General features: G+C 39.6%; 1 protein-coding gene and 1 non-coding gene across 6 annotated transcripts in view; both read left to right on the top strand.

Annotated features, from left to right (window-relative positions):
- Haus6 (HAUS augmin-like complex, subunit 6) overlaps positions 1-14,655 on the top strand; it is a 33,221-nt gene that overhangs the window by 11,809 nt on the left and 6,757 nt on the right. For all 5 annotated transcript variants that reach the window (XR_390320.2, NM_173400.3, XM_011250010.3 and 2 more), the window contains 7 exons: positions 838-1,008; positions 4,711-4,904; positions 5,400-5,526; positions 6,573-6,675; positions 11,201-11,282; positions 13,888-13,954; positions 14,322-14,504. Coding sequence is in view for 4 of the 5 variants with exons in the window: in NM_173400.3 (NP_775576.2) it covers positions 838-1,008; positions 4,711-4,904; positions 5,400-5,526; positions 6,573-6,675; positions 11,201-11,282; positions 13,888-13,954; positions 14,322-14,504 (927 nt within the window). In the remaining variant the exon portion in view is untranslated. The remainder of the gene's footprint in view (positions 1-837; positions 1,009-4,710; positions 4,905-5,399; positions 5,527-6,572; positions 6,676-11,200; positions 11,283-13,887; positions 13,955-14,321; positions 14,505-14,655) is intronic.
- Positions 13,697-13,814, top strand: Scarna8 (small Cajal body-specific RNA 8). The gene has a single exon (NR_028545.1).

Genomic DNA, 14,655 nt, shown 5'->3' with positions numbered 1-14,655 from the left:
TACATGAAGATAAAAGATGCATACATGTAAAACAATAATAAAATGTTAAAAAATGAAATAGAAAAAATATTATTTAAAAAAACACTCCATTGCTTTCAAGGGACTCCAAGTCCATAGTGTGTACACTCGCTTTCCTTTGCTTTGAAAAGGAAGCGTGTAACTGTTTTTCGCTTGCTCTGGCTAGTTTTTTCCTGACTGAATCCTACTTAGTTATTTCATCTTTTATTTGTTTTGCTTTCTCTCCTCTCCTTTCCTCTTCTTCCCTCTCCTCCCCTCCTCTCCCCTTGGCATTTTTTTTTTTTTTCATTTTTGAGCTTTCCATGGGTAACACTGGTTTTGGACGATAGAATAAAAATTTCAAAGTTTGATTGGAAATTATATAAGCTGTATTCTCCCTAAGAAGTTCTTTAGCTCAGCTGTGATGGTACAAGCCTTTAATCTTAGCACTCGATAGGCAGAGGCGCAGAGAGGCAGAGAGGCAGGGGCGCAGGGGCAGGGGTAGGAGTTGGAGGTTAGTGTTGTCTAAGTCAGTTCTTTGCCAGCCGAGGTTACTTAGTGATGCAGTTACTTAATTTTCTCATCAGCTATTTTTCATTCATTATTAGGGGATAAATATTTATGCCAAATTTTTTTTTTTGTTTTTTCGAGACAGGGTTTATCTGTATATTGGAACTCACTCTGTAGACCAGTCTGGCCTCAACTCAGAAATCCACCTACCTCTGCCTCCCGAGTGCTGGGATTAAAGGCGTGTGCCACCCACCACTCCTGGCCTGCCAAAATTTTCTTAGTATAGGCGTATGTTATGTATGGATTTTATATTTTGCTTTGTGTTTGAAGGTTCGGTCCTTGTGGGCTTCAGTGAATGAGACACTCATGGTTGTGGAAAAGGAGAGAGACGTTATTAGTTCACTCTTTGGCTTTGTCAACCAGTATGCTTTGGATGGAGCTCATGTTGCTGTTAATATTCCAAGGCTCTTACTTGACAGACTTGAGGAGCAGATATGTCGGGTAAGTTTTGCTGTAAAGGGAACATGTTAGAACACTGTCACAGCTTTTTACATTGTCTGTCATAGCGATTTCCCACAAATGCTACAAGCATTTGTGTTCGTCATTAATCTCTAGTGGACTCTTCCTAGTGGAACTGTCAGGCGTGTGCGTTTGTATCCATTTGCTTTTGTCATCTCTACCTTGTACAGTTTCGTATAGTATAGAAAGGTTAACATTGCTTAGTATGAAGATAGTACTGTATTGACTCTTTACATTTTATTTGTGTGTGTGTGTGTGTGTGTACGTACATGTGTCAGTACACTCATGCCATGGTATGTATTCAGAGGTCAGAGGACAAATTATGGGAGTTTTCTTTTTCATGTGTATCTTGAGGCAGAATCTGAGTTTGCCATACTTGATAATAAGTGTCTTTATCCACTGAGCCATTTCAACTCTTTGTGTTAGTCCTTTTATAAATTTCCCCCTGCCTTAGCCTCCTCAGTGCTGAGATTGTAGGCTCCATCTTTGTGTGTTTTTGTTGTTGGTGGTGTTTTTTTTCTTATGACTGGATCAACTATGTAGTGTTGGCAGGTCTAGATCTGGATTTATAGACTAGGCCTGCCTCTGCCTTCTGAGTTCTGGGATTAAAGGTGTGCTCCACCACACTTGGCTTCCAGAAGGCCTTTTATAAAGTCTGTATGCTCTGGCTTTTTCTTATTTATCTTTAAGCAGAATGTGCTGAGCACTCTTCATTCATGAACCTTGCTTTAGTCTTTGGAAGGCTTCTGCTCTTCAGTACTTTACTTTGGAAAACAAGCCTGGCTTGTTTCCCTTACCCTTTCTGTGTTCTCTTTCATCTTGACGCTCTGAAGCAGTCCTTGTGAATGCTTTACCTCCTTTAGCTCTGTGATGGCAATACCTCAGTTTTCCTATGTGGGTTTCAGAGTGCTGGCCTTAGTGTTTTTCGCCCTCTCCGAAATCTAAGTTTTCCATGTTTGTTTGTCTTTCTTGTTGTTGTTGTTTTGAGACAGGGTCTGGTCTTTCTACGTAGCCCTGGCTGTGCTGGAACTTGCTATGTAGACCAGGCTGGCCTCAAACTCACATAGATCGGCCTGCCTTTGTTTCACAAGTGCCATGGCTTTAGTAGCTTCCCATCAATAATTTTATTTTTTTTTTTACTTTTCAAACAGTCATTGTATGTTTCTGAACAGCCTGGAACTAGCATCATAAGCCAGGTTGGCCTTTGAATTCACAGAGAGCCACTGGCCTCAGCCTCCTGAGTGTTGAGACTAAAGACCATCATACAGTGTTTCTAGCCTTTCTTCTTTAACCAAAGCACCCTCTACCTTCATTTCTATCTTCATTTGGAACATTTAATTGTGTGGCTTACTTGCTTTTTCCTTAGTATGTACAGTTTATTTGGTACACCACATATCAGGTGTTGACTGTAGTATAGAAGGTACATAGATAAAATATTTTGTGAAGAGATTTCACTTTAAGATACATTGTATGCACAGCATCAAATTTATAGTATATAACAGTAAAACATGTATGAATTCAGAGTCCTATAGTGCATAGGCAGGTATCAGAAAAGACATTAATTATGCATAAGAATACAGATAAGGCAGGAAGTGGTGTCTTTAGAGAAAATCACTATTAATATTTTTTTGTTTTGTTTTGTTTGAGATACTGTCTCCCTGTGTAGCTCTGTAGCTCTGGCAGGCTTAGAAGTCACTATGTAAACTAGGCTGGCCTTGAACTCAGAGTGATGAACCTGTCTTTGTCTCCTGAGTGCTGGGATCAAAGGTGTGTTTTTTGAGACAGTGTCTCTTACTGGGACCTGGGGCTCACTAATAGGGTTGGAAAAAAAAATCTAGGGATCTTCTTGTTTCTACTTTGCCAGTGCTGGGATTATAAGTACATGCCACCATACTCACTTTTTATGTGGGTAATTGTAGGGCAGTGGGCGTGGGGGAATAAAGGGAGTGAGAGAAAACCCTCGTCCTGCCAGAGTTCCGGTGCTCTGGGCGGGTGGACACAGACTGTTGCACGCTTTCCACGTGTCCCCGGGTAGGTGTCTGGCTGTGGAAGTCAGGGATTCCAGCCCGAGATGGACAAGGGGCAGTCCTAGGTCTCTGGGCCTCATGGAGACCAGAGATAACAGGTTCTCAGTCTCTGTCATCCCAGACACCGCTGGACACCACAGACGAGCTGAGAACAAAGTGAGGGGCCTGTGGGCGGCTCGACCCGCTTGGGGCTGAAGAGAGGAGAGGGCAGGGAGAGAGGAGGCGCTGGGTGATTCCCATGCAGGCTAGAGTCTTTGGTCAGGCCCATGGCTGGAGTGCAGAAAGGCCTTCCAGCGGGAGGTTAGACAGGGCCCTTTAGGGGAAAGCCCATCCCATCATTCAAGCATGGTGGGTCTTGATGAGCAGAGATGGTCTAGGGTTTTAGAGCTTTATTGGAGAAAGAGAGAAGGTAAGAAGAAAGAAAGGCTGGCTATGGCCATGTAGAAAGAAGGGGGAAGAGGGGGGAAAAGGAGGGCTAGAGATGAGAGTAAGAAAGGTGAGAGCTGAAGAGAGAGGGGCCAAGCAGCCCCTTTTATAGTGGGCCTGGGTATCTTGTTGCAGGGTAGCTGTGGGGAGGACCATACCTGGCTATTGTCAGGTAACTGGGGGTGGAATCTAGCCAGAATGCCAGGAGCTTGGGGGATGGGGTGGGGGCTTTGTCTGTGTGGCTGATAGTCACAGAATTATGGAGTTGGAGTCTATGGTGTCAGGTACCTGGACACCAGTCTCTGGGAACGTGGCTCACTGTTCCATCCCTTGTAGAGTTTCCTTCTGGGTTTCCGGAGCAAGCTTCGTTCAACCAAAAAAACAAAACAAAAAACCAGTCTGCCTTTCAGGGTCCCACAACTCCCCCTTTTACTTTTTCACGGTCCCACAGGTAATGGGGACCTCTTGCTTTACTTTATTCGTGCAAACACTTTATGAGGACTGAATACTCTCATCAGCCATGAGTCTTTGGTTTTTTTTTTTTTTTGTTTTGTTTTTTTTGTTTTTTTTTTTGTTTTGTTTGTATTAGGATAGATGGCATGTGTAACTTGCTAAATAAATTTATTACTTGGTAGAGACAGGCAGATCTCTGAGTGCAGGGCCAACTTGGTTGACATAGTGATCTATAGATCATCAGCTGGGCTACATAGTAAGAACCTGCCTCAAAGAAAAAAATTGTGATTTTTTTTTTTGCTTTGTTTTCAAATCTGCTCTTTATATTTAGGCTATTAAGAAAAGATTTATTTTTATATGAATGCTTGCCTCTGTGTGTGTATGCATGTATGTATGTGTGTATGTGTGCCACATGTGCACTGGTATTCATAGATGCCAGAAGAGGGCTGTATCTGGTAGGAGACCATTGTAAGCTTTCGTAACTGAACATGAGTTCTGCAGGAGCACCAAATGATCTTTATCTTTCATTGCATCTATTTGTATTTTCTTTTTTGCTAGATTTTTACCCTTTTATATGATATAAAAGAGTGATGTGTGAGTTCTTTGACAGTTTTTATAGGATTGAAATTATTTACATGGGTGATTATTGATTTTCTTTCCCCCCACTCTTTCTTAAGGTAATGCTATAATAGTAAAAAGCATCAATATGTAAGTTTATTCACATAAGAACGTACCGATCTTTGCTTTTTCTCGCCCCTCCCCCCTTCTGAATCTTTAGTTGCAGATAGGAAATGTTTATGAGGCTGGAAAATTGAACCTCTTAACAATTATTCACTTGTTAAATGAAGTCTTGAAAATAATGAAATATGAACATTGTAAGGCTGGCCAAGCAGGATTGACAATAAATCTCCACTACCTTGAAAAAGAAACCAAATTTCAGAGGGAAAGATTATCACATATGAAGCATATGAGGTACATAGAACGCTCTTTTGTTATTATGCCATGTGATTGGTAGTGTGGTTTTCTCAGCAGCAGTGTATAATTCTTCAGCTTTGGTGAATAAGTTAAGACGTACTGGTATTTAAGAGGAGTAGTAGGTATATGATTGCTTTTTTGGTTTTTGGTTTTTGTTTGTTTGTTTTTGTTTTTTTCGAGACAGGGTTTCTCTGTGTAGCCCTGGCTGTCCTGGAACTCACTTTGTAGACCAGGCTGGCCTCGAACTCAGAAATCCACCTGCCCCTGCCTCCCGAGTGCTGGGATTAAAGGCATGTGCCACCATGCCTGGCTTGCTTTTTTTGTTTTAAAAGGAGAAAAAGTGTATTTTTAGTTCTGAAGAGTCACTTGTTAAATTTGTATGTAATTTAATGGTTAATCTTTGTTATATCCTTCTCTGCCCTGTACTGTTGTTTAAAATTATGCTATATTTTTACTTGTCCTTCATATACAGTATTTCTTATGATATTACAGGCATAAAGTAAAAGAGACCGTCACTGCAGTGAGACAGTCTATTGCTGACAAGGAGGGAAAGTGGCATATGAAGTGGAAAGGCTTTCTTGGCCTGTCTCCTTTCAGACTAATTAAAGACAGACCTGCAGTAAGTAACAGACTTGTGTTTTGGAGAAGATATTAATTTTCGGCAATTCTCTATCTTTAAGTTTTAACAATCTCTTAATTTATAATGCTACAGTAACTTAGAAATATGTGTGTATCTATGTGTGTGTACATACGTGTGTATACACATTATATATACTTCATTGTATACATTTTGTGTATGATGGGTGAGGCAGCTTGCATGTGCCATGGTGCATGTGAATGGTTTTTATGGAGTCTGTTCTTTCCTTCAACCTGTGTTCTTGGCAAGGGTTACTACCTGTTGAGCCAGCTCATTGCCCAAGTTATTTTTTTGTTTTGAGACAGTTTCTTGTATCCCAGATTGGCCCTAAACTTGATATGTAGTCTACGATGAATATGAACTGCTGATTCTCCTGCATCTGCTCCCAGATGTTAGGATTGTAACACTTTCCACCATGCTTGGGCCTAGTGGCTTTTTAGAGACAGGTACCTGTTGAATAGATACGTATGTATGCTAGGCTGATCTGGAATGTATGTAGCTGAAGCACTAGGATTATAGGAGTGTGTTGCTGTGCAGTTGAATTGTTTAAAAATGTAATAATTTCATAATAGTTTTTCATAAGTTGCTGTCATCTATAGTTATTCATTTTAAATTCTAAAATGAGGCTAAAAAGAATACTATTAAGTAAAATTTGAAACATGCAAATATTGTATTTTATTAAAAAAAATGTTTGCAGGGGCTGAAGAGGTGGTTTTTCAGGTAAGCCCATTGGCTGTTCTTCCAAGAAGACTAGGATTTAATTTCTAGCCCACATGGTAGCTCATAACCAGCTAAAACGCAATCCTAAGGTATCTGATGCTATCTTCTGGCTTCTGTGGGCACTAGACACACATATAGTATACAGGTACATATGCAGGGAAAATATAATACATACAAATAGTTACAGAATAAATGTTTGGTAATTTATTGTTAGGGAGAAAATTCACTTGTAGATGAACTTATTTAGCTTTGTCATTATGGTTGTTTGTGCATGTATTTATTTCATATTGTAAATTCTGTGTTTTAAGGCTGTGGATCTTTTGCCTCCCATGTCTCCTCTTACGTTTGATCCTGTGTCAGAGGAAGTATATGCAAAGAGTATACTTTTTAAGTATCCTGCTTCACTTCCAGGTTGGTAAGCTCTCTCCATTTCCTTTTAAAGACAGTATCTCATTGTGAAGCATTGACTGAGCTGAAACATGCTGTGTAGACCAGGCTGGCCTGGAACTCCAAGCTGTTCTCCTGCCTCTGCCTCCTGAGTGCTGCGTGTACAGGCCTGCACTACTGCCCATGGCCTTATTTCTCAATTTATAGGTTATTTAGATTTTTCAGTTATTTTTTTACATTCATGTGTATGCAAATTTATGTGTATGTGAGTGTCTACACTATGTATGGTCCACGTGTAGAGGTCACAGGACAACCTGGTTCTCACCTTTTTTTACCAAGTGGTACCCTAGGATCAAACACAGATAATCAGGCAAGGTGGCAAGTGCCTTTACCTGCTTTCTAGTTATTTTTATTGTGAAATATATATACCATAAAATTACTGTTTTTGATCATAAAATGTTATGAAGAAAGGATAGAATCTATCACTTGTAAAAAATGAATGCTTCAGCCTATCTGAGGGCTGGGATTAAAGATGTGAGCCGCCAAACCTGGCATTCACTTAGTATTGAACAGTAGTTTGCTTGGGTTGATAGATCTTTTAGGACTTTGATGGTTAAGTCTGGGTTCTTGCCTTCTATTATCAGAGACACATCTCATTGTGTCATTCATTTGTACATAATTAGGTTATAATTTATGGTTGCTGGTAAGATTTCTTTTTTATATTATGCAGGTTTATTGGGGCACTCCTAAATGTGATTTGTTTTTAACTGTTTGTATTATGTGTATTCTAGAAGCTCATTATTTTCAGAGTTCAAGAGTTTGTTTTCTTGTGTCTCCTCTAATATCGCCTGTCTTCAATTTTTAAAAAGAATTCCTGTGTGCACACACAGGCATGTGCATGAACTTGTGTGTGAGGATGCCCATGGAGGCCTGTAGAGGTGTCAGATATAGAGCTAGAGTTGCAACATTTGGGAGCTGCCTGATGTAGGTGCTGGGAGCCAAAGTCTTGTAAAAGCAATAAGAACTTTTAACTGCTGAACTATCTCCAGTTTCATCTTTCATTCTAAAATCCTTTCCTTCTCAACTTCTATTAGGACTGTTTTGTGATTGTTACCCATCTTGTTTTAGGGGTTATCTAACTTGTACCCCAGGGCAGTCTCAAACTTGAGATTCTCCTGCCTTAGCCTCAGAAGTGCTGAGATTACAGTTGTGTGCCACTATGAATACCTAGAACTTCTAGTTCTGTCTTCCATCTCTCATTTAAGTTAAGTTCTCATTTGTATATACAGATTCTTATATTCTTGGGCCTTGTTAATTGTAGTTGAACCAATTTAAACTTAGCTCTGTCTAGCTTACAAGTGAGTGAGACTCAGACTGTAGTTCTTTTATTTATTTTTTTTGAAATTTTCTCAGTTTATGTGTATTATGTATTTTCTTTTTTTTAAGGTAGGTTCTTTTATTTACTTTGATAATTATGGGGGGTGATCCCTAATCTACTTTCTTACCTGCTGGACTGGCTACTGTACCAGCAGTGTGCCCCAGATACTTGTTGTTTCTCCCAGCCATGTGTTCATGGTCCATATCCTCTCATGGTGGCTTTCTTCTGTGCTCTTCTTCTCCCTCTCTACCTGTGACCCCAACCATGTAACTGAAAACCCGCCTACCTCTAATCTCTCTAGTAATTAATTGGCTGCAAGCCATTTTTATTTAACCAGTAGTTTTAAACTAAGGGGCAAAGTTTGCACTTCGGATACAGAATTTAACGTTACAATACATAGCAACAGACCAAACCTCAACAGTTAATGGCTGTTTTCCTTAGATCTCTTTTATAGTTTACTATTTTGGTTAGTTTACTCTGTCTTTTTAACCTATTTTAACACTTAGTATTCATTATTGTTTACGTTGAGAAGCCAAATTTGTTGTCCTTTTCTTCCCCTTTTCTTCGTTTTTGATTAATTTAGTGTGTATGCGCATATGCACATGCATGCACACTACAGTTCATTTATGGAGGAGAGCTTACAGGAGTTGGTTCTATCCTTCTGTCAAGTTTGGCCTGGAGTTGGAGATGGAAATTAGGTTTTTAATCAGCAAATACATTTCCTGCTGATTACATAGCCTGCTCTTTGTAAACTGGCTGATTTGGCCTTGAACTTCTGATCTTCTTACTTCCATCTACTAAGTAATTAGATTACAGGCATGGGTATATTGTAGGCAGTCACTATCAACTGAGTTATGTCCCCAAACTGAGAGGTCTTATTTATTTTCAATACTGCTTCTTTTTATAGTCTAATCTTGTATTTTAGTTTCTTTCTTCTTGCTCATACCTTTTAATTGTACCTTTTTTCATTTTCTTGCCTTTTATTTTTTGTATCTTAGATATTTTAGGTATGTGTTCCTGCTGATTCTCACGGATGTTTGCTTCTTACTGAAATACTTGGTTGTAGTTTCACCTTTAGTGAGTCTCTCCACGTGGAGGAGCCCATGCTGGCTTGGAACTTGTCATGTAGCATAAGCCATCAGCTTGCTTTGCTTTGTTTTTCTTTTCTTTTCTCTCTTTCTTTCTCTGTTATTTTTGTTGTAGTTTTGTTTTTTGAAGATAAAGTTTTCCTGTGTAGTCCTGGTTGTCTGGGAACTCACTCTGAGGACCAGGCTGGCCTTGAACTCTCAGAGATCTTCCTGCCTCTGCCTCCCAAGTGCTGGGATTAAATAAATGATTTATTTTTATTTCATGAGCGTTGGTATTTATGCCTGTGTGAGAGTATCAGATCTCCTAGAACCAAAATGAGCTGCCATGTGAGTATCAAGAATTAAACCTCTCAAAGAACAGCCAGTGGTCTTAACCACTGAGCCATCTATCTCTCTAGCCTCTGAACTTGGCTTTTCTAAGTAGCTTTTATAAGCTACTCAGTCTTGCTTATGAACATTTTTTATATGCAAGACAGACAAGTTTCAGCTTCTGCCTGCCAGCAACAGGTGATATTTGTTTTTACGGTGTGCTACTAGTTTTGTGATATTTGTCTTTGTTTTCATTTGGGGAATGTTCTGTGATTCCATAGTACAGGAGATTTTGAAAAGGTTGAGTTGTAGCCAGGCAGTGGTTTCACATGCTTTTAATTCCAGTACTCAGAAGGCAGAGGCAGGTAGATTCAAGGCCAGCCTGGTCCTCAGAGTAAGGTCCAGGACACTCGGGGCTACACAGAGAAACCCTGTCTCAAAAAACAAAACAAAAAGCTTGAGTTGACATACTACTTAGACCACTATAATGGAGGAGTATCTTTACATAGCATTTGCATTGGCTTCTTATGCAGTGACACATTAGCTAAGTGGTCAAGTATGGGAAGGCTCTTGGGTATTAACATGTTGAAAAGGGGGCACCGCATCTGTAATGTAGCCGTGGCTTCTTTTGCCAGTCTCTTTTCTTACCATGTCTCAGTGGTGTTTATCTCCTTCTAATAAATACCATAAGCCATGGCCTCTATGCTCTGGCAAATGAAATCTGTACTTACCCTCTTGGTACCTTTGTCTTTTCATTCCCTTACTGGGACTGGCATACATCTTCTGCCTCCTCGCATACTTTTGGCATACTACTGTAGCAGAACAGAGCACTTCAGTCAGCACTAGTTTAGGCTGACAGCTTGGTGTCAGGGTCTCTATTGTTTATATCTTTGCTGTGTTAGTATGGTAGTAACATATAGTGGTTGAAAGGTTGGTGTAAAAAATGTGCAAGCTGACTGGCATAAATGTATTCAAGTATGCTAAGTACCTTTTGCTCTTGAATATTTATATGGTTAGACATGGTTGATTTACTTAAAAGTATAACGTGCTTATATAATACTGAATTTGGTGCTGATGATCAAACTCAGGTCCATGCACGTCTCTACCTACCCCTCCTGCTTTGTTTATTTGTTTTGAGATAGGGTGTTTGTAGCCCAAGCTGGTCTCATACTCTGTATAACAGGAGCTGGCCTTGAATTCCTGCCTTTACCTTCTAAGTGCTAGGCTTGTCGGGGTACAGCACCATGAGTGGCTACATCTGCTTTTTATAAAAGCCTGCTACCACATAATCTGTCCTTCTTTATTACTTTAACAGTTTGGTGGTTAGTTTCCCCCAAATACTGTTTATGTGTGTCTGCTCACTACAAGGTGCGTGTGAGTTTAGGGAGCTAATTCAGGTTGTCAGGATTGATGGCCTGCACCCTTACCTGCAGAGCCAACGATCTCCCTGGCTCTAGGTTTCCTGTGTGGTGGCTGTGTGGGCCTCCCATTTGCTGTAGGGGTTCTGGGGTTATGGGTGCACACACTACATCATGGGGAGCTGACCTTCAGATATCAGATTTGCATGGCTCCTTACTCAGGGTTATAGGTTTCTGTTTAGAAGCTATTCTATACAATTGGGCATGAAGCTCAGTGACAGAGCATTTGTTTACCACTAGCAAAGGGTTAGACCTTGGTTTCAGGAGGGAACGAATAGGTCTTTTACCATTTCTAGAGGTCCTTGAATGTTAGAATATACAAACCTAATTACAAGAAAAATTTTGGACTTTCTTAGATTCACATAAAGAACCTAAACAAGAAAGTGGTAGCAGAAGAGAAGTGGATACCCCAGGAAGTGTGTGTGATGGAGCTAACAGGTAAAACATTTGACTTCCATGCTGACTATTGATTTTAGTCTCATCTTGAGCCAGTTTAGAACATGGAATAGTGCATGATTTCTTCCTCTCAACCAGATAGTGTTTTTCTACTGCAGATCTACATTTGCAGAAGATGTTCAATACTTACTATGCCTGGGTATTTTTCTTCTTCTATTTATCTGAATTTTGGGTTTTATGGGAATTATCTGAGTTTTGAAGAAAGTACAGGTTTGAAATTACATGAGGTAAGTTTGGGAATTTTCTATGTGTGTGAACTATTTTAAAATCACTCTAAACTATTGAGTGAGTAAAATTTTGGGGCATTTGCGGTGATATGGTTTGGTGGGGAACTGTCAGACCTGGTGCTTTTCTATTGCTGAGGCTGAGTTTAGTTTAGCTTTGAGGTGGTCCACGTCTTTCCTATTTTAGCCTGCACAGCTTGCTGTTTGCATTATATTACAGACTTTTAAAAAATTTGTTTATTTTATATGTATGAGTGCTTTACTTGCATGTATGTACGTGCAATGCCTGGTGCCTTGAGAGGCCAGAAGAGGGTGCTATAGTCTCTGGAATAGGAGTTATAGTTGCGAGTTCCAGTAACCAAACCCTGGTACTTTGCAGGAACAGAAAGTGCTCTTAGTGGGTGAGTTGGTCTTTTTTCCCTCTGGCCCAATACTGATGATTGTTGTTATTATTATTATTATTATTATTATTATTATTATTTTTGGAGGCAGGGTCTCATTGCATAGCTCTGGCTGTCCTGGAACTCAAGTTGGCCTTGTCCTGAGTGCTGAGATTTGAGGTGTGGACCTCTAAAAACTACTTTTTTGATGTTTTTTTAAAGAAAATTTATTTACTATTTATGTGTGTATGGTGTGTGTGTGTGTGTGCTTGTGTTGTGTATGCATGGGCCGTGGCACACATGTGAGGTCAGCCACAGTTGTTTGGCTGGTTCTCTCCTACCTGTATTTGGGTTCTAGGGAACAGAGTCAGGTCATCAAGTTTGCAGGACTCTAAACCGATCAGCTTCATTATACATGTAACATAGTTGCTGTAGAGCAAGACTCACAGGAGAAACTGAGCTTAGAGATGAAACACTAAGCCTTTTTGTTAGTTAAAAAGAATTTGATCCACAAAATTAAAAGTTTATGGTTTTTTTTTAAGATTTTAAAAATTTATTATATGTAAGTATACTGTAGCTGTCTTCAGACACTCCTGAAGAGGGCGTCAGATCTTATTATGGATGGTTGTGAGTCATCATGTGGTTACAGGGATTTGAACTCAGGACCTTCAGAAGAGCAGTCAGTGTTCTCTTAACCACTGATCCATCTCTCCAGCCCCAAGTTTTTATGTTAATAAAAAAGAATATCTGTACATGAGAAGTACAAGAATCCCTTTGTGCACGTATGTCTCTGAAGTAGGTTAAATTTTTATAAATTACTATTTTTATTAATAAAACAAGATAGGATATTGCATAGTAACTTGCCTATAAACAAGCATATTTTCATTATTATAATGTTTTTTGTATGGCCTGGAAAGGAAGCAATATAAAAGTACTTAATATAACCACACTAGCATTGGGGTTTAAGATGGGTGAACTGCTATTTGCTTTTTTTCATATTTAAAAATAATTTATATATTTATTTTTAAAAATTCATTTCTTTTTGCTAAAAATTTCAGGATTTCGTGTAGGACAGTGTGTATACTTGTATTTTATCCTTGCTAGGGGATTTTAACTTTTAAGTACTATTAAAACTAAATCTTCTGCCCTGCCAGTCCCCAAGATTAATCTAAGAGAGAAAAATTTATTATGTGTGTGGGAGAGCACAAGATTATCTGTGTGTGTGTGTGTGTGTGTAAAAGTCAGAGGACAATAGAGTTGATTCTCTGCTTGGGATCTGGGAATCCAGCTCAGGTTCTTAGGTTTACATGGTGCGTATTTGCCACCAACCTGCCTCCACAACCCTGGTTCTTGTTTTGAGACAGTCTCGCTTTGTAGCCAAGTCTGGTTTGGAACTTTTTTTTTTTTCAAGACAGGGTTTCTCTGTGTAGCCCTGGCTATCCTGGAACTCACTCTGTAGACCAGGATGGCCTTGAACTCAGAAATTTGCCTGCCTCTTTCTCCCAAGTGCTGGGATTAAAGGCGTGCGCCACCACTGCCCTTTGACTCAACTTCTGAAATGCTGACACTACAGGTGTGTGCTACCATGCCTGGCTGCAAGAATATGGAAGTCTCTGCTACTATGAAATTGTATTGTTAGGGTGCTGAGGACATTGTAATAATGCAATTCTAGTTAGTAGAATTAATTTTTAAGTTGTATACAGATTGTTGTATGTCATTATTTAACCTTATAAAAATATTTTAGGCATAAAAATATATAGTAAGAAAGTTGGAGTTCTTCGGGAGAGTGATACGCAACTTGGGCAGAAGTACTGCTCCAGTTGTCACTGGACCTCCCCAGAGTAAACTGCCTTTTGATGACCAGGGCGAATTGAGTGAAATCGTCATGGACAGATACGGGGCAGACAATTTCTTATTCAGATCCATGAAGTTAGTGGATGCCTCCCTCCACATAACTGAGATTTGCTGTCTTTTTTCTTTCAGCCCTGTGCCTTTTCCCTTACAGTGTGCCGCGTCCTCAGATACAAACAGTTCCACACTCCTTGAGAAGGTATGGTCTAAAGCGATTTTCATTATTGTGAGACATGGCCTTGCTAATTGATCCAGACTTGTCTTGAACTTGCTGTGTAGCCCAACCCATCTTGAACTCATGGCAGTTCTCTTGCCCCAGCCTTGGCAAGTACAGGTGCATTATACAGGTGCATAGCTTGCCTTTAAAAACAGCTTCAGCTAATTGTGACAGTGATTTATAAATAGGGTATTTTTGGTGACTTAATTACAGTCAAGGTTTTTTTCTCTCCCATTCTAGTGCCATTTCTATTCTCTTGCTAAATGAGAATGGAATTATTTAGATCTGCCATTTAAAGAGCTTCAATACCAGCCATGATCATTAAGTTATAATGTGTGTCTCTTTTCAGGATCCAAATATGAGGACTCCCATAGAGAAAACCTTGACATATAAGACAATAGCAGACTCTGAAGAGGAAGACTCTCCTCTATCAGATACTGCAAAGAATTCACAAAGTAGTGTTTCCAGAGGGACTCTGCCGGTGAAGAGGAGTGAGCCATTCCAGAAAGAGCAAGCCCGTCTGGTAGATGAGGTTAGAAAAGGATTATTGATAAATATGCTTGTAAAGTTGTGATTTTTTTTTTCTAGATTGTGTTGGGATAAAAAATGGAGTAGAGTTAATTGTTGAGAAATTTGAAGGGAGTCACAGATAATAAGAGTGAAGGCTAGGGTGGAGAGATTGT

Source organism: Mus musculus, chromosome 4 (genome assembly GCF_000001635.26).
Source record: "Mus musculus strain C57BL/6J chromosome 4, GRCm38.p6 C57BL/6J".
NCBI classification, from domain to species: domain Eukaryota; kingdom Metazoa; phylum Chordata; class Mammalia; order Rodentia; family Muridae; genus Mus; species Mus musculus.
This window is presented reverse-complemented; position numbering and strand designations above follow the sequence as displayed.